Genomic DNA, 20,044 nt, shown 5'->3' with positions numbered 1-20,044 from the left:
TTGCTCCAGACCCTAAGCTGATTCCTGTTTGCTTTATTGATCACTGAGATGAGTCTGGACCTTGACTAAGTCCACCTGTGATAGAAAGACACATCTGTGTATGGTGTCACAGTTCACCTGCAGGTCAGGACCATGACGTCCAGTGGACTCTCTGTAGACCTCTGTGATGGTGAGACACAGATCAGAACTCATAATCCCAACTGGACACATGGATGTATTGTCACTTGAAGACTCTTGAACAGAAATGCATAAAATCTCCTCATGATCATACCTCAGCTGCTGAACTGCAGGTGTCAGACAAAGTCTCATTCTGCTGGTCTGACTTACGTTTAGTGGCTCCAGACCAGGTCCACGTGATGGCACTAAAAACCATCATTAGTCCTGGTTTGAGATGACAGCGTCTCTCAGGTCTGTAATTAACAGTCCTCAGAAACTCCATTGTCTTTTTAAGGTGTGTGTGTATGTGTATGTGTGTGTGTGTGTGTGTGTGTGTGTTCACAGGTTCCTCAGCATTTTGTTTACCACTTGTAATGTGAAAGAGTCAGACTGATTTTACAGTCATTCTGTGTGACCTGTCATTACACCTACTGGAAGCTCCATCCACATCACAGGTGCATTGTCAGCTTTCATTGGATGAAGTCACCTGAAGGATGTGTGTTCATCATTTCCTGTTGGTACAGGAAATGACGACTTCTGACATTGTGACCCTGGTCCAGACCATTTCAGGACCTAGACCACAGCTTTAGCTTTAGTTTTAGCTGGAAGCAGAAAGGTGAAGAAGGAACCAGTGAGTCTGTGGATGCATGGTGACGGTCTCTCCTTCCTTTACCTTAAAGGTGTCTGTCCAACACTTCACTGATTCTTCCCTCTCACCAGGTAGTCTTGGTTTTATTTGTTCTGGAGTGAGACAGAGACAGCTCTGTGCCTCCACCCAGTACAATGCAGCCCGAGGTCTTCAGAGGGCATAGCTTTGGTTCCTTGTGATGGTGTTGGTTGGAGGGTTTGAAATGATTCAAAGGAAATTTTAAGTTGTGTTTTTTTCCCACATTGTTTTAACCATTATCTTCAGCATGTGTGTGAAGGAAAGCTGGCAACACTTACTGAGCTTGTACAGCTGACCAATCACGAGGAGCAGACCTGTCGTGTCCCATACCAACGTCAAAAGAGCCCAGCTACATGTGACATGATGGTTAAACTGTGTCACCAACATTCATGTGTAAAGTAAACCTGGACGGGTTGGTGTTTATTTCAGTCACTAGCAAAACCGTCCTCTTATCTAACGTTAACTCTAGGTGAATATAAATTAGGGTTAGTATGGTTACATGGTAGTCATGGTAACAGAGGACGTCAGAAACGTCATGTGTGAACACTGCCTAACTTTCTTTAGCCACCAAGCCACTTTTTTCAGTGTCACGTACACCAGACAGATACGCTTCTGGCTTCCTGGCCTTTATCTCTGCTTGGGCTCCATCATCAGGTCAAACTGTAGGATTCAAGATGCACAGGCAGGAAGCACAGGTACATGTGAAGTGCAGTTCTTCATTCAGGTAAAAAAGGAACAAGAGAGTTTACTGTGACGTCGCACAGAAGGGTCAGCTTTGTTCAGAATCACCTGTCTTCATTGATTTCAGTTGTTCTGGACACTGTAGTGATATCACCTACATATTCTTAGGTTGAATGGTAAATTTGTGTTTTGGAATTTGAATAATGAAAACACTGTACTACTGAGGCAATAACTGAGATCTGGCAACATGATCATGTCATTAAAAAGAAATAATCTGGCAGGTTAAAACTAAAAATCTATCAAACATGATTTTTTAATGTATTACTAGCTTTTAATAATTAAAGAAGAAAGAAGTCTGTGGGAAAATGCTCTATTTTGTCTGAGCTGGCTGGAGGCCATGTTGTTGTATGTATTTGACAGACAGTAGCTGATTTGCCGGTGTTAGACCATAGGGAAGAGCAGAGAAAGTAGACAAACTGGTGCAGTAGCTTTGTGTCACTGTGTGTTGTTAGAAGTGACTTTTACAGCAGCATCTAACCAGACCCACATTAGCAGATTGACAAAGTGTTGAATGTGCTGCGGAGGAGCAGCTAATTAGCTGCTTGCAAACTGATGTTAGCAGTGAAGGTTTGTCCAGTGAAGGTTTGTCCAGTGAGCATTTGTCCAGTGAAGGTTTCTCCAGTGACGGTTTGTCAAGTGAAGGTTTGTCCAGTGAAGGTTTGGTTCAACAAGCGAAGTTGCAGAACAGGATGTGTGTTCATATGTCTGAGATAAGAGGGCGTTGTTTAGAGTCTGTGGCTCTTGTGTTGTGTAGCAGCTGCTATTGGCTCATGTGTCTGTCTGCTCTATCTACGATACAACATTAAAGGTATTCTGAACCTTAATCCAGTTCTTTGTTTTACCCCCTTCAGAGGCAGTTCCAGCTTCAGTCTTCTTGAGTCTCTACAGACTCTGAACCTGGATCTGGTCAGTTTATCTCAGTCTATGTGAACTGTCCTCTTCAGGTCTCTCCACAGATGGTCTGTGGGGTCTCAGTCTGGACTTTGTCTGGTCCCCTCAGGGACAGTCAGAGACTGGTCCTAAAGACTCTCCAGCCTTGTCTTGTCTGTTTGCTTCAGATCAGTGTGGAGCTGAAAGGTGAACTGTCGCTCCAGTCTCAGCTCTGTGGACTCTGGATCAGGTTTTCTTCTATGCCCATTCCATTCATCCTTCCCTCAGTTCTGACCAGACTCCCTGTCCCTGCTGCTGAGAAGCCCCCCACAGCATTTGGGTGGAGACACCAGGGAAGGAGTAAGAAACATACAGTCCTTAGCTCAGAGACCTGGGAATTTTCAGTTCAATTCAATTCATACAATTTTATTTGTATAGCGCCAAATCATAATATACATTATCTCAAGGCACTTTACAGGGCAAGGTCAAGACCTTACTTTGTTACAGAGAAAAACCCAACAGTTCCCACAAAGAGCAAGCGCTTGGCGACAGGGGGGAGGAAAAACTCCCTTTTAACAGGAAGAAACCTCCAATAGAACTGGGCTCAGGGTGGGCGGCCGTCTGCCTCGACTGGTTGGGTTTAGGAGGAGATAAAAAAGGGGGGGGGGGGGGTGGGGGGAGGAGAGAGGAGAAAAGAGAGAGAGAGAGACCAGGAACAGCTGTGTAGGTAATGGTGTTATCAATAATAATGGCAGATAACAGTGGTTAATAGTAATGATGAGTAGTAGTGGATCTGGATCCTGCTGCTCTGGAGGCAGAGATACCTGCAGAAGAACAGAGAGAGGGAGAGAGAGGAGAAGCACAAACTACAGGAGAGAAAAAAAAAACAAAGTTAATGGCATAAAGTAATCGAGAGAGAGAGAGAGAGACAGAGACAGAGACAGAGATAGAGAGCGCCCAGTGAATCATGGGAACCCCCCAGCAGTCTAGCTCTATAGCAGCATAACTAAGGGATGGGTCAGGACATACCCGAGCCAGCCCTAACTATTGGGAAAATAGGGAACTATAAGCTCTCCAAGGTACGATGGTGCCTGACCATTAATGGCTTTGTAGGTGAGTAAGAGGATTTTAAATTTTATCCTGGATTTTACAGGGAGCCAATGCAAAGAAGCTAACACAGGAGAGATGTGATCTCATTTCCTAGTTCCTGTCAGTACTCGTGCTGCCGCATTTGACAATAAAGAATTACAGTAGTCCAGTCTTGAGTTAACAAATGCATGAACTAGCTTTTCAGCATCCTTTAGACACAGAATGGGTCTGATTTTTGCAATATTGCACAGGTGGAAGAAGGCTGTCCTAGAGACTTGCTTTATATGTGAAGTAAAGGACAAATCCTGGTAAAAAATGACACCAAGGTTTCTGACTGTAGCACTGGAGGCCAAGGTAATGTCATCCAGAGTCAGTATATTATCACATAGTGTATCTCTGAGGTGTTTTGGGCCAATTACAATAACTTCAGTTTTGTCTGAATTTAAGAGTAAGAAATTACTGGTCATCCAGGTTTTTATGTCCTTAAGACAGACCTGAAGCTTGGCTACCTGGTTGGTCTCACCTGGCTTCATGGATAAGTACAGCTGGGTGTCATCTGCATAACAATGGAAATTTATCTGGTGCCTCCTAATGATGTTTCCTAGAGGAAGCATATATAGACTGAAAAGTATTGGTCCTAGCACAGAACCTTGTGGAACTCCATGACTGACTTTTGTGATGATAGAAGAGTCATTATTAACATGAACAAACTGGAGTCTATCTGACAAACTGGAGTCTATCTGAGTCTTTGTGAATTTTTTTCACTGTGTCACCTGTTAATTTGCAGTAGAAACTGCAGAATGATCAAAATGATGTGTTTAATGTGCACATGAGAACATGTGACTGTTGTCCTACAACAGTCTGCTGCTATGTTACAGATCTGCTGTGTGTAGAAAACAGATACCTGCTGCCGTCACACAGCTCTAAAGAGACTGATGACATATCAACTGGTCGAAAGTCTAAAATAAAATGGGAACAATAAACACAACTCAGAAAAAGAGGTTTGATTGATTTCAGGGAGGTTCATATGGGAATAATTTCTATTTCACCAAAAAAAATTAATTGACCAAAACATTACAGAACACGTGTTCTGACTTTTGGACCTGCTCTGAGTGTATAAAGACAGAAGGATGGACACCCATGAAGTGTTTCTGCTGTTGTCATCATTGTCTCTGAGAGACTACAGTCTGCTCTCTTCTTGTTTGTCATTCCATCCAGGTGAGGAGTCTCCAGCCCTCTGAAAGCCCCCTCTGTGCACGTAGGCCTCCAGGTGAGCCAGGCTTGGTGGAGCAGCAGGACACTCTGGTTTCAGAGACCATGTCCGATGGAGAGGTTCTACCCCCCACAGTCGTCTTCTCTAGGGGCTGTAAAACCCGAGCAAGTTTACCTGTGGGCCGCTTGAGTGGACAGACGAGAGAGAGGCCGCTTGGTACATTAACACACACACACACACACACACACACACACACACACACACACACACACACACACACACACACACACACGGACACACACACTCTGATCAAATGAGAATGTTTAGGGCAGAGGGAAACAAGCTGCTGATGCTACATCTCTCTGTTGGACCTCTGTAAAATATGAAGGACAAACGTCGTGGATATCTGAATAGCCTGTCAGGTGTTCACAGCATCAACACCAAAAAGCCATGGGAATAAAATTTATAGTTTACAGTTTATTTTGTTTTCAGTTTTAGCTGGCAGCTAAATGTCAAAACCTTACTTACTGTTCTGACCTGTGATCAGCTGTATCCACAAGCCCCTGCTACATAAAATAATACTTTAATTCTCCATAAAATCATCACACATAATAAGCAGCATGTCAGCAGGAAACCAATGAGGCACCTCTGAAGATGTCCGCCTGGTTTGTATTGTTTATCTCTTTCTAGCTGGGCTGGTTTTCGCTGTTCACTGGTTTATCATTCAAACTGGCTCAGGTAACTCATCTGCTCAGGAACCCTCACTTGACCCTGCTCATACGGAGAACTATTGACCTGTCTCACTACTTCCATTCTTATCTAAGTGTATAGAAAGGACGGTCTTTAAGCAGGTCTCTGAATTCCATACCAGTCTGGCTTTAAGAGAGGCCACCTCACTGAAATGGCTCTGAGGGCAGCCATAGCTGCAGGTCAGTCCTCTATTCAGATCTTTCTGGACCTATGAGGAGCCTCTGATACAGTGAACCACCACATCCCACTGTCTCTTCTCTCTGACATGGGCATCTTGGGCAAAGCCCTTTCTTGGTTTCAATCTGATCTCACTGGGCGTTCCTTCAGTGTGTCATGGCAAGGGAAAATGTTCTTATCTTGTCCCCTTCCCACTGGAGTGCCAAGTGCACTGGGACCCCTCCTCCTTGCTATATACACCCCCTCCTTGGGTCCAGTTATCCACTCACATGTCTTCTTGAATCACTGTTGCTCTGACAACACCCAGCTATACCTGTGGTTGCCACCAGACGACCCCACGGTCACTGTGCACCACCTTCAGCTAAACTCAAAGACTGAAATCCTAGTCATCCCGGCCAATCAGTCTCTTCATCATAATATCGATATCAAAATCACCGCTTCATCTCTTACCCCAACCAAGGTGTCACGTTTGATGATCAGTTGTCCTTCTTTGACCAGATTGTATCCGTTTCTTAGTGGTGCAGCTTTGCTCTATACAACATCAGAAAAATCAGGTCTTACCTGACTCAGTCCTCCACCCAGCTCTTGGTCCAGACCATGGTTATCTCTCACCTTCACTACTGCAGTACTCCTCTGACAGACCTCCCTTCATGCACAGTGAAACCCTTACAGATGGTCCACATGCAGCAGCCAGTCTATCTCCACTAACTCCCCCTGAACCTGAACCAGATCTAGTCTCTGGTGTTGCCTTCAGAGAGACTTCTGGGTCTGAACTCAGTCATTCAGCCTGATGCTCCTTCTCTCCCACTGTGTTCCTCTAATGAATGTGGTCTGTCATCACCATCACTGCACACAGACAGTCTCAGTCTCAGAACCTGTTGAAGACTTCCCTCTTCAGAGAGCACCTCCTCTCCTAACACCTCTAACACCCTAACATGTCTAAATAGCTCTGACTCTGACTTTGATACTGAGCCCTTACACCAAGGTCTCTACTGACCTGAAGCTTCACTGATCCACCTCACTGAGTCTCTGTAGAGGAAACACTCTGACACATGAGTCAGTGTAAATGTATTTCATATAAACACTGCAGGACGTGAACTGTATATTAAGTGTAACAATCTACACCCCAACCTCCCCCCTCCCCCTCCCCCCTCCCCGTGTCTGCTGTACCAGGTATGTTGTACCTGCAGTATGGGGAGGAGACAAAGCAGGTGAGGATGCCGGCTGAGATCAGCAGTCAGGACACTCTGTGGGCTCTGTTTGTCACTGCCTTCCCCCATCAGCTCACCATGAAAATGCTGCAGTCTCCCAGCATGGCCATCTACATCAAAGACACCAGCCGCAATGTCTATTATGACCTGGACAACATCAGGTGAGAACCTTTGATGTAGTAATGACTAGTTCAACGGATGTACACCAACACGTGTAGATCACTGTAATACAGACGGTGGTGAACATAAAATTATATATTGTATGTACAGTAGAGTCCAGAAATCTGAGACCACATCACTCACCAATGTCCTCAGATCAGTCCTATTGTTACGACATCTTGACTAAAACACAAGGTGACAGAGTTGTTTCTGTCAGTGGGTGGATGATGTGTACTCAGACACCACAGTCTGTCGTTCATATCCGAAGTCCGGGGGAAAGTACAGGCACAAGAAGCACTGTGGTTAAAGTCAGGGAAAGATGTTGGTTGTGATTAAATGTTAATGAAGTAAGTGGACCCCATGGATTTGTAGTACTTTCATTCAAGGGCATTTCAATCAGGAGAGACAAGTGAATGAAGTGAAAGTAAATATTTTAATTAGACAAGACATGTGATGAATAGTGCTGAAGTTATAGACTTTGGCGCTTGGTCTCGTGGGGGAGATGTTTAGGTTTAGGATGAGCGGCAGCAAAATACATGTATGTATATGACAGTGTTTCCCATACATAGACCATCCTGTGGCGCACCGCCACAGAATGGAGACCAACCGCCACAGAATGATTCTGTTTTTTTTTTGTTTTTTTTTCCCATTGTCGTTGTTTTCCCTCTAGTCTATGCTCTCAACGTAATATCGTTCCGTTCATTCATCTCCGCATAGCGCTCTTTCTCTGTCATTCTCGGACACACACGGATACGCACAGACACAGGCACACACACACGCGGACACGCACACACACACAGACAAGCGGTGCCCCAACGGTGTCAGTGGAGCACCACAAATTGTTACCTGGTCTGTGGGAAACTCTATATGAATATAATCCCCTGAGACCAGACACTGGTGGTGGTGGAGGCTGACTATCCCTCTGATGCTGAAGATGGCTGAGAATGCTCCGAAACTGATAAGGTTGAAGATCCCTCGCCGATGGGATGGCTGAGAGACCTCTGACGCAGAGATGCCAAAGAACCTTCTGACGCCAAGAAGATTGAAGATCCCTCTGAGACAGATTATGGCTGACGAACTCTGGAACCAGGTGGAGATTGGGGAGGAGGAGGGGCGCACATCAGCGGAGCAGGAAACTAAAACTGAGAAGGAACATCTTTAAAAAGGGGGCGCCAGCAGACGATAGGCTAACGAGAAATTGTGTCGCCCTGCTATTGGTTAGTTGTGAACAGCTGACTGAACAGCTGGTAGGACGATGACATCCACGGGCCGGAAGAATGAGGGAATAATGAGTGAATGTGTGAGAACAGGTGTGCCTTAATTAGGATTATATACAGCATATGCAAGCAAGAGGATAGGTCTTCCTGATTGAATTTATGCTAGAGCTTCATTTCAATCAGGAGAGACAAGTGAATGAAGTGAAAGTAAATATTTTAATTAGACAAGACGTGATGAATAGTGCTGAAGTTATAGACTTTGGCGCTTGGTCTTGTGGGGGAGATGTTTAGGTTTAGGATGAGCGGCAGCAAAATACATGTACGTATATGAATATAATCCCCCAAAGAATAAGGGTGCAAGTCCCCTCTAGTGAGACCAAGCACAGCTGAAAGAATCCCCCAAAAAGAAAAAAAGTTTACTTACCTAGCTGGAGTGAACTACCTTGCTAACGATGGGGTGGTGTAACCTGCTGGAAATGAGTGGAATGAATGAGAGTGACTCAGAGTTCAGATATTAGGCATCACAGCTATTGATCAACCATTAATAACGACGGAATAACATTAAAAATAACAAGACTAGATCGTTTAGTTAGCAGTGCAATGGGTTGAAGGGTGGTACTGAGCCAGCTGTGGCTAATGCTTGCATGGATGAGACTGAGCCAGCAATGGCTAGAGGAGAGGGAGAAGGAGCTAGAAGGAGAGAGCTAGGAGATAGAGGGAGAGGGAGGTTGAGCGAGAAAGCGAGAGGGAGAACGAGAAAGACGGTGCAGGATGAGCTGAAGAGGACAGCCACATTGCACGGATGCTACTGAGCCAGCAATGGCTAATGCTTGCATGAATGCTACTGCGCCAGCAATGGCGATGCTTGGATGAATGCTACTGAGCCAGCGATGGCGATGCTTGGATGAATGCTACTGAGTCAGCAATGACTAGAGAGAGGAGGAATTAGCTAGGAGAAAGAGCGAGGAGAGAGAGGGGGAGGCTGAGCGAGAAAGAGAGGGGGAGAGCGAGAGAGAGAGGCAGCGCCTTGATGAGTTTTTTAATAAGTCTTTGCACCTCGACGAGTCTGCTGAGGACGAAACCTGCAGGGACACTGATCTTGGGTGCGCATCTTTGCAGTAACTGCAGATGTGAAGAAAAATGCAGCTGGGGTAAGTGCACACGTTTTCATTAAAGTTATTGCATATGGGCTGGTTGTTGAACAGGTGTACCTTACGGCCGCGACTGTCGGATCTCTCTTTCTCAGTGGGAAAAAGTTGGCCTTTATAGTTTTGGTGAGTGTTCGGGAACGAAGTTTGAGGGCAGAGAGACTCAGAGTGACCCGCGTCTCCGCAACTAGCGCATACAACCGGTCGAGCACCGCCGACTATCATGACTAATAGTTCGGTATCCTGTATGGACCAGTTCAGGCAGATGTTAGATTGAGAGACCATGAGAGCCGCTTTGTTGAAGAATTGCTTGTGGTACTGGTAAAATATGTTTTTACCATATCTCAGGTCGAGATCGCTGATCAAGGCCAAATAAGCATCCAGTTCTTGCCTGCGCTCGGGGTACACGGAACAAATGACATCCCTGAATATGCCAAAAGCTACAACGAATTCACTATACAACATGTCCCCGGACAATCTAGGATCAGCCGCTTTAATGACGGCGGTGATGTTTTCGCTGGTTGCGACTTTATTTTCAAGTTCTGGTGAAGGGAGGATAATGCTGAGGAGATTAATGTATTTACCTTGTAATATCTTTGCCCTTAAACGAGGAGAAATGTTAGCTGCAGATGGAACATAGGGCCTACCTAGCATGGGCGCTGGCACGACAGAAGCCAGGGAATGCTGAGGCAGAATGGAGAGCTTGCAATGGCAGAAGCTTGCGGAGGTGCGGGTGCGTGGATCATTGGCATCTGCGATGAAGCTGAGGAAGTTGAAGCAGTTTGGGAATTCTCCAGAGCCTGAAGGCGAGAGTTAATGGATTGGATGGCACATGAGATAGACTGCAATGATGACGACAGGGACTGATCAGTTTGGACCGGTGCAGAATGCTGAAGAGAATGAGTAGAACCGCTTGAAGCAGACTTTCGACCGTTTACGGCCGGTAGCTGGAGGAGGTGATGTAGGAGGTGAGACCACTCCGGTAGAGGATTCCGAAGCCACGGCAGCCAAGGCTTGAAGTTGGGAAAGGTTCAGACCTGGAGATGGGGTGATTCCTTGCTCTCTGAGGATATTCAGGACGATGACATCCACGGGCCGGAAGAATGAGGGAATAATGAGTGAATGTGTGAGAAGAGGTGTGCCTTAATTAGGATTATATACAGCATATGCAAGCAAGAGGAACTATGACATGTCGAATGAAGGCATGTCAGATAAAGATGGGTCCAGTGTACAGTATTAGTGAACGGTATCAGTACAGTGTACAGTATCAGTGTACACTATCAGTACAGTGTCAGTATTAGTTTACAGTATCAGTGTGTTTAATCCATGTACTTTATCAGTGTACAGTGTGTGGTGTCAGTATACAATATCAGTGTACAGTGTACAGTATCAGTGTGTTTAATCAGTGTACTTTATCAGTGTACAGTGTGTAGTGTCACTGTACAGTATCAGTGTACAGTATCACTGTTTAGTATTAGTTTACAGTGTCAGTTTTAGTGTACAGTATCAGTGTACAGTGTCAGTGTACAGTATCAGTACAGTGTACAGTATCAGTGTGTAGTATCTGTGTACAGTATACCATTTACAGTGTCAGTACAGTGTACAGTATCAGTGTATAGTATCAGTGCACAGTGTCAGTGTACAGTATCAATGTACAGTATCAGTGTACAGTATCAATGTACAGTATCAGTGTATAGTGTCAGTGTACAGTATCAGTGTACAGTGTATAGTGTCAGTGTACAATATCAGTACAGTACCAGTGTGTAGTATCAGTGTATAATATCTGTGTATAATATCAGTGTCAGTATTAGTTTACAGTGTCAGTCCAGTGTATAGTATCAGTGTACAGTGTCAGTGTACAGTGTACAGTGTACAGTATCAGTGTGTTTAATCAGTGTACTTTATCAGTGTACAGTGTGTAGTGTCAGTATACAATATCAGTGTACAGTGTACAGTATCAGTGCGTTTAATCAGTGTACTTTATCAGTGTACAGTTTGCAGAATCAGTGTAAAGTATCAGTGTACAGTGTCATTGTACAGTGTCATTGTACAGTGTCATTGTACAGTGGCAGTATACAGTGTACAGTGTCAGTGTACAGTATCAGTGTGTAGTATCAATGTACAGAATCAGTGTACAGCATACAGTATCAGTGTGTAGTATCAGTGTACAGTATCAGTGTACAGTGTACAATGTCAGTGTACAGTATCAGTGTGTTGTATCAGTGTATAGTAATAGTGTGCAGTATCAGTACAGTGTACAGTATCAGTGTACAGTGTACAATGTCAGTGCACTGTAACAGTACAGTGTACAGTATCAGTGTGTAGTATCAGTGTATAGTAATAGTGTACAGTATCAGTACAGTGTACATTATCAGTGTACAGTGTCAGTGTACATTATCAGTGTACAGTATCAGTGTACAGTGTACAATGTCAGTGCACTGTAACAGTACAGTTTACAGTATCAGTGTATAGTTTCAGTACAGTGTACAGTGTCAGCATCTCCTTCTGTTTGTGTACAGTGTACAGTATCATTGTACAGTGTCAACGTACAGTATCAGTACAGTGTCAATGCACAGTATAAGTATACAGTGTACAGTATCAGTTTAAACTGTACAGTGTACAGTATCAGTGTAAATTGTACAGTGCACAGTATCAGTATACAGTGTCAGTGTACACCATCAGTATCATTGTATAGTATCAGTGTACAGTGTCAGTATCAATGTACAGTGTCAGTGTACACTATCAATATACAGTATCAGTATTTGTGCACATTATCAGTATCAATGTGCAGTGAACAGTATCAGTGTACAGTGTCAGTATTAGTGTGCTGTATCAGTGTACATTATTAGTATTAATGTATGGTGTACAGTGTACAGTGTCAGCGTAAAATATCAATGTACAGTGTCAGTATCAGTGTACAGTGTCAGTATTAGTGTACTGTATCAGTGTACATTATTAGTATTAATGTACGGTGTACAGTGTACAGTGTCAGCATCAATGTACAGTATCAGTATAATTGAACAGTGTACAGTGTCAAATGAGCCTGTTGTTATGTTACTACCTACTGCACAGCCACAGGGTGAGATCACACCACACTGACTCCTCTGAGCCTTTACACAGTACACACCTGATCTGATGCCATGGCGCCGCGGATGGCTGCCTTGGTGTTTTGGTGCGCACTCTTTTGCCTTATTTTCTTTGTAAATTCAGTTTTCTGCCTTGGTTTCCGGAGCTCTTTCACCAGAGAAGAGCTCATTAACATCAGAGAAACAACTCCACTGGATTTTTTTCCCACCTTTCTCGACTCACCTGTTTGGACATTTTGGTCAAAGGTGCACTGACCTTTGCTCTCGCAGTGAAACACCGGAGGAGAGGAAAACGTGCTGGTGCGCTTGTGCGTCTCCGCCGGCGCGGACTCCGCACACCGCTCCCAGGTATCTTTCTCTCCAACGTGCGTTCACTGCCCAACAAACTGGATGAACTTCAGCTACTGGTGCAGAAGAAAAGAGACTTTTCTTCATCTTCCGTTCTGTACTTCACGGAGACGTGGCCGTGTGGATCGATTCCGGACTCTGCGCTGGAGTTGGCCGGCTTTCAACTCTTCAGAGCGGATCGCGACACAGCTGTCCGGCAAAACGAAAGGTGGAGGAATCTGGTTTATGCTAACAGTGGCTGGTGCAAAGACATGACAGTGATCCTGCAGCACTGTTCTCCTGACCTGGAAACTTTCATCATAAACTGCAGGCCCTTCTACTCCCCCCGTGAGTTCGCTTCATTCATTCTGGTCGGTGTTTACATCCCACCACAGGCCAACGTGCAGGAGGCACAGCGGGCGCTCGCCGATCAGATACTGTGTGTGGAGCAGACCAACCCGGACTCCTTAGTTATTGTCCTTGGTGACTTTAACAAAGGTAACCTCAACCACGAACTGCCCAAATACAGACAGTTTGTTAATTGCCTGACCAGAGAGGGGAACACTCTGGACCACTGTTATACCACAATCAGTGGTGCTTATCACACCATCCCCCGGGCTGCACTGGGCCACTCTGACCATGTCATGGTCCACCTGATTCCCACATACAGGCAGAAACTAAAACTGTGTAAACCTGTTGTGAGGACATCGAAGCAGTGGAGCAGTGAAGCCATAGAGGATCTGCGGGCATGTTTGAACTGCACTAGTGTTCAGGATTGCTTCCAACAGTCTGGATGAGTTCACAGAGGCTGTGACGTCATACATCAGCTTCTCTGAGGACTGCTGTATCCCATCACGTACCAGGGTGAGTTATAACAATGACAAACCCTGGTTCACAGCTAAGCTCAGTCAGCTCAGGAGGCAAAAGGAGGAAGCTTTCAGGAGTGGGGACAGGGACAGGTTTAAAGAGTCCAAGTACAGGTTTAGCAAGGCGGTGAGAGAAGCTAAACGACTGTACTCTGAGAAACTTCAGCTCCAGTTCTCAGCCAACGACTCTGCTTCTGTCTGGAAAGGGCTCAGACAGATCACTAACTACAAACCTAAACCCCCCCACTCCATTAACGACTTCCGCCTGGCCAACGATCTGACTGAGTTCTACTGCCGCTTTGAAAGACAATGGGACAGGCCTGACACCAACCCCCGCGAGTCCAGCCACCACCTCCAGACCACCAGCTTCTCCTCCCCCACTTCAGCAGGGGCCGTGGCACCTCCACAATTAGCCACATCAGAACCCCCCCCCCCCCCCCCCCCCCCTTACCAAAGGAACGTCTCTCTCTATCCTGGAGAGAGATGTCAACAGGCTTTTTAAGAAGCAGAACCCCCACAAAGTAGCTGGTCCTGACTCTGTCTCTCCATCATCCCTGAAGCACTGTGCTGATCAGCTGTCTCCAGTGTTCACGGACATCTTCAACACCTCACTGGAGACCTACCACGTGCCAGCCTGATTCAAATCCAAATCCACAGGACTAAATGACTACAGATCCGTTGCCCTGACCTCTGTGGTCATGAAATCATTTGAGCGCCTTGTCCTGTCCAACCTCAAATTCATCACTGACCCACTCCTGGACCCCCTGCAGTTCGCCTACAGAGCCAGCAGGTCTGTAGACGACGCCGTTAACATGGCTCTCCACTTCATCCTCCAGCACCTGGACTCCTCAGGGACCTATGCCAGGATCCTGTTTGTGGACTTCAGCTCTGCCTTCAACACCGTCATCCCGGCTCTGCTGCAGGACAAGCTCTCCCAGCTGAGCATGCCTGACTTGAACACCGACACCGATCACCGACTTCCTGTCTGACAGGAGGCAGCACGTGTGTCTGACTCCCAGACCATCAGCACTGGATCCCCGCAAGGCTGTGTTCTTTCTTTCTCTCATTGGACTCATCTCTGATGGCGATGAGTCTGCCTACAGGTGGCAGACTGACCGTCTGGTGACCTGGTGCAGGCAGAACAACCTAGAACTTAACACTCTGAAGACAGTGGAGATCATAGTGGACTTCAGGAAAAACCCAGCCCCATCCAGCCCCATCACCGTGTGCGACTCCCCCATGGCCACCGTGGAGCATTTCCGCTTCTTGGGAACCACAATCACACAGGATCTCAAGTGGGAGCTGAACATCAGCTCCCTCATCAAGAAAGCCCAGCAGAGGATGCACTTCTTGAGGCAGCTGAAGAAGTTCAACCTGCCAAAGACAATGATGGTGAACTTCTACACCTCCATCATCGAGTCCATCCTCACCTCCTCCATCACCATCTGGTACGCTGCTGCCACTGAGATGGACAAAACCAGACTGCAGCATATCATCCACTCTGCTGAGAAGGTGATTGGCTGCAATCTACCATCCCTCCAGGACCTGTACGCCTCAAGGACCCTGAGGCGTGCAGGGAAGATTGTAGCTGACTCCTCCTACCCTAGACACAAACTCTTTGAGACACTCCCCTCTGGCAGGAGTGTCCTTCAGGACCAAAACCCCTCGCCACAAAAACAGCTTCTTCCTGTCTGCTATCAGCCTTATCAACAAGGCTACTGCTCATTCCCGTTACATGCACAGTGTAAATATCTATACAGATTATATTTATATATTTTTTACATTGTCTATATTTTTTGCACTACATTCCCCATGTCTTTATCATTACTGCAAATATCCCACATCTTTGTTGTATATTTTTTATCTTAATTTTATTTTAATCTTATTTTAATTTTTAACTTGTAAATTCTACTCTTATTTTACCCTAAGTCTGTTTATGTTACTGTTTCTGATTCTGATTCTGATTATGATTCTGATCACTCAATATACATCAAACTGAGTCTAACTTGTCCACATGTGTGACTGGTGATCACGATAAAGTGTCCCTGTGTAGAACACACATTAAACTGTGAGTGTGTGTGCTGTGTTTGCTTCTAGAAACATCACACCCCACTGCTGTCTGAAGGTGTACCATAAAGACCCAGCACAGGTGTTCAGCCGCCATGCCAGTCCTGCCAGCACGGAGGGGAGGGTGAGTCAGCCCACACCATGCTTCAGTCTTAATGTCTCCCGCTGTGTGCTGTAGTGTTGATCAGCTGTGTTTCAGACATGATGATGAGATGATGATGAGACATTAGGAAATGGTGTGTGTTTCAGCTTCAGAACATGTGATTTTGGAATGCAGTATATACAGTGTGTGTGTGTTGTAATTACACATGACAGTCAATATGTTAAGATTAACACAAGCTACACAACAACTTTTATTTACAAAGACAACTAAGAAAAGACCAGCTTGAGGTAACAACTCAGTTGTCTCAGCTCCCACTGAGGTCTCAGTGGGAGCTGCCTGATCTTTATTCACTGTGACACGATGCTGTTCTCATGTGTTGGTGTGGATTGTGTCTGTCAGTTCATTGAATGACCAAAAAGGATTCATCCTCTGGTGGAATAATTAAGACTGATTAACTAATCAACAACCGCTGTCAGAGATCAGGGCATTTACACAAAGTTACAGATAGTATGACCAGCATCTTCTTTAACCTGTGGTCGTGACAATAGCTTGTTTGTTTGAATAAATCGTCCGCCTTAGTGAGACCACCAGGCTTTTTGACTCTTCTTCACACAGGAGGTGGAGCTCCCTGTGTTGGTTCCCTGATACTTCCCCCTTCTGTCAGTGCAGTATTTCCTGTGGCAATGCCTGCCACACCCCCAAAGCAGAACATTTCCACCCCCATGCTCAACAGTTGGCAAAGGTGTTCTTCAACAAATGCTCCGCCCTCAAAATTAATGGCTGTGCATTGCCAAGGCAACAACACCATGGTGGAATCCAGAGTCTTGCAGGGCACAGAAACTGTTTCTCACAGCAGTAACAAAACAGACATTACAAAACATCATCGAACATAAAACATACACACAAACCCAAAAACACTACGGAGTAAAAACTAGAGTTAGTTGTTTAGATTGCTGAGACTGTGGGTCTGTAGCTAGGTGTAGGTGATCTTTAAATTGGCACTATCTGTTAGCATGTACAAATACATTTCTTGCTTCGACTGCCCCACCTTTCCCATCTCCCGTCTTCACTTCTTCTTTACCTTGTCCTGTGCACAAGTACAAACATCCCCGTTGCTGATTGGTTGGAATAGTTTTGCATGGTCAGGGTTGTGTAGGAACAGACCACGGTCAGTTAAGGTTTAATGAAGCCCTGAGACTCTACAAGAGGAAGGAGCCTCATTTTCAAGTTACTTCAAAAATCAACCAAATGTGTAGTTTTATACACAACTGTCTTCAGTTCATAAATAAACCTCTAATGATCTGGTTTGGTGAATAAAGAACAGAAACGTTGAATTACAGCCATATCTTCATTGTTTCCTGGATAAATCTATAATCCTGCCTCCTGGAGTCTGGCTCAGGTCTGATGGTCCTGGTTCTTGTTGTTCCTCTTCTGCTCAGCTCTGCAAAGCACAGATAAGCAGAGGAAACACACACTATACCACAGGTATTTTCACTTCTCTGGTGTCATCACGGAGCTGAAGGCTCAGCCAACAGTCATTCAATCCTCAGCTGCCTCTGTCTGCGTGTCACCACTGAACCTGGAATCCTGCCGTGTAAGTGTGTGTTATAGCTCCAGTGTATGACTCCCCACTTACACAAACTGTTAATTCACGTCTGTTATTGTACAGATTAAACAAACCAGACATGATTTGTTAATCAGTGAGGTTTAAGATGCTCATCAGTGGATGTTTCACCATTCCACGGTCTCGCTCTCTCCTCCTTACAGTCTTTATGCTAAGCTAAGCTACTGTCTTGAGTCTCGCTCAGTACTGAAGACAGACAGGAGACATGATGTCTGTCTGAACAGCTCACTCTTTAAGCACGTAAGGGTATTTCTCAGCTGATTGACCTGTTTGATATCCAGGTGATTTGAATAGGATGATTGAAAGACAGACCAGTAAAAGGTTACCATTTAGCAGAGGGTGCTAACACACATTGTGTTGTATGACAGAGGAGTTCCTCCTGAGCTGAGGCTCTGCTTTGCACATGACCTACAGTCTGTCTGACTGTAGGTCTGATACGAGGAGACACAGGTTCAGCAAAGCCCCAATAAGCAAGCCCGTAAATGATGCAGTCCCCTCTGGGCCAATCAGCAACAAGTATATCATCTTGTTTTGACCCATAATTATAGCATTCCCCGGAGCTCTTCGGAGTGATACTGGGAATATGTCATGCTGCCGTGATACGCCAGCTCTGCTTTGAAGTGTCTGCGTTCAACCTGTTTTGTTGCTTTACTTTCACTAAAATATTCCTACACTTTCGAAAGTTTGGGCCTCACCTTCACTTCACACTTCACACTTGGTTGGGCCATCTTTCATTCTTCGTTGCTTCAGATTCAGAATGCAGTCGGTATGGAGCAGGGGTTTGCAAGTAAGTTTAGCTTCAGGCCAATTTTTTCCTAAGCTATTACATGGCGGGCCAGAACATAATCAAAGGCTAATTTTAAGAAACTGAACCTTTGGAACGTCCTGTCAGAACTTTTCATAATAAAAGCTAAAAGCTTGTTTGAACTATAGAATTGCAGAAAAAATGAACGTTCTTGTGCTTTTATTTTGTAGACAAAATCGCTGAAGAGGACGTGATTCTGTGGGTAACTGGTAGTGCTATGTAGAACCAGGCGCTGTGCGCTGCCCGTGATGTGATGTGGTTGTGTCTGTCATTCACTCTCAACGTGGATAAAAGTATAATAAGCATCTTCAGGTGGGAGGAGAGATTCTGATCCAGGCCCAAAGCTGTGACAGTTTTCACCCTAGAATGATATGACTTCATGATGTTCTGATATTTTTCAAACAGTGACCATCTAGTTTCTGAATCTGTCAGTATATCTGAATAACGCCAGGATATTTGGTCGGGTTATCTCTGCAGCTCTTTGGTAATTTACTGTTCTGAAGCATTTTGATTTATGATAAAATTGTCCTTCTGGAAGAAGAAATTTGGTCTGAGTTGAGATATAACACTTGTTGCTGCTGGTTAATTTGAGAGGATGAGGGAACATTTGTGATTTCCTGGACAGTTTAACATCAGCTGTCTCTGTGGGCTTCTTAAATATACCACCATAGTTCAGTAAAAGTAAATATACATAAACAAAAATGAACAGAGGCAGTGTGGTACAGTCTAACTTTGTTAGATTTTTAATGTATATTACAAAAGATGTTTATGAAGTAACTGCACTCTGTCACAGTTCAGTCAGGTACAGGTGTGTTGAAGTAAATGGTAAATGGTAAATGGACTGCTTATATAGCACTTTTCTAGTCTTCTTGACCACTCAAAGCGCTTTACAACGTGACCCGCATTCACCCATTCACACACACAGTCATATAGCACTTACATCTACACTTGGAGTACTCTACCATTCACGCACACTCATACGCTGATGGGACAGCCTTCAACTAAACCTCTAAAGACTAAAGACTGAACTACTAGTCATCCCAGCCAATCAGTCTGTTCATCATGATATCAATATCAAAATCACTGCTTCATCTCTTACCCCAACCAAGGTGTTACGTTTGATGATCAGTTATCCTTCTTTGACCAGGTTGTATCCCTCTCTCAGTCGTGCAGCTTTGCTCTATAACAGCATCAGAAAAATCAGGTCTTACCTGACTCAGTCCTCCACCCAGCTCTTGGTCCAGACCATGGTTATCTTTCACCTCCACTACTGCAGTACTCCTCTGACAGACCTCCCTTCATGCACAGTGAAACCCTTACAGTTGGTCCAGTTGCAGCAGCCAGTCTATCTCCACTAACTCTGAACCAGATCCAGCATCTGGTGCTGCCTTCAGAGAGACTTCTGGGTCTGAACCCAGTCATTCAGGCTGATGCTCCTTCTCCTCCACTGTGTTCCTCTAATGAATGTGGTCTGTCATCACCATCCCTGCATACAGACGGTCTCAGTCCAGACTGTTCGGGTGTGTGGTTCCCTGATGGTGGAACCAGCTCCAAAAGTCCATCAGAGCAGAGGAGCCCCTGCTCTGATGGACTTGATAAACTCACCTCTGTTTGTTAGAAGCTCTGTTATAAAACCAGAGTGGTCACATGGAAAGACTCCAACAGCAGAACATCCACTGATCTATACAAACATCTACTGATATGTATTATTAGACTTTATTCTGAACTCTTTTGTCCTTGTCACAATCCTGTGTGATCCACCTCAAGG

At 45.1% G+C, this 20,044-nt stretch overlaps 1 protein-coding gene across 1 annotated transcript in view; it reads left to right on the top strand.

Annotated features, from left to right (window-relative positions):
• The window catches only part of LOC139629444 (sickle tail protein homolog), a 49,732-nt gene that overhangs the window by 1,179 nt on the left and 28,509 nt on the right, over positions 1–20,044 (top strand). The window contains exons 2-4 of the mRNA XM_071492054.1: positions 4,742–4,952; positions 6,837–7,035; positions 15,775–15,868. Of these exons, the coding sequence (XP_071348155.1) occupies positions 4,841–4,952; positions 6,837–7,035; positions 15,775–15,868 (405 nt within the window). The 5' untranslated portion in view covers positions 4,742–4,840. The remainder of the gene's footprint in view (positions 1–4,741; positions 4,953–6,836; positions 7,036–15,774; positions 15,869–20,044) is intronic.

Source organism: Trachinotus anak, unplaced genomic scaffold (genome assembly GCF_046630095.1).
Source record: "Trachinotus anak isolate AG129_WGS33_773 ecotype Australia unplaced genomic scaffold, CSIRO_AGI_Tana_v1 ptg000012l, whole genome shotgun sequence".
NCBI lineage: Eukaryota > Metazoa > Chordata > Actinopteri > Carangiformes > Carangidae > Trachinotus > Trachinotus anak.
The sequence above is the reverse complement of the archived record's forward strand: the minus strand, read 5'-3'. Positions and strand labels throughout refer to the sequence as shown.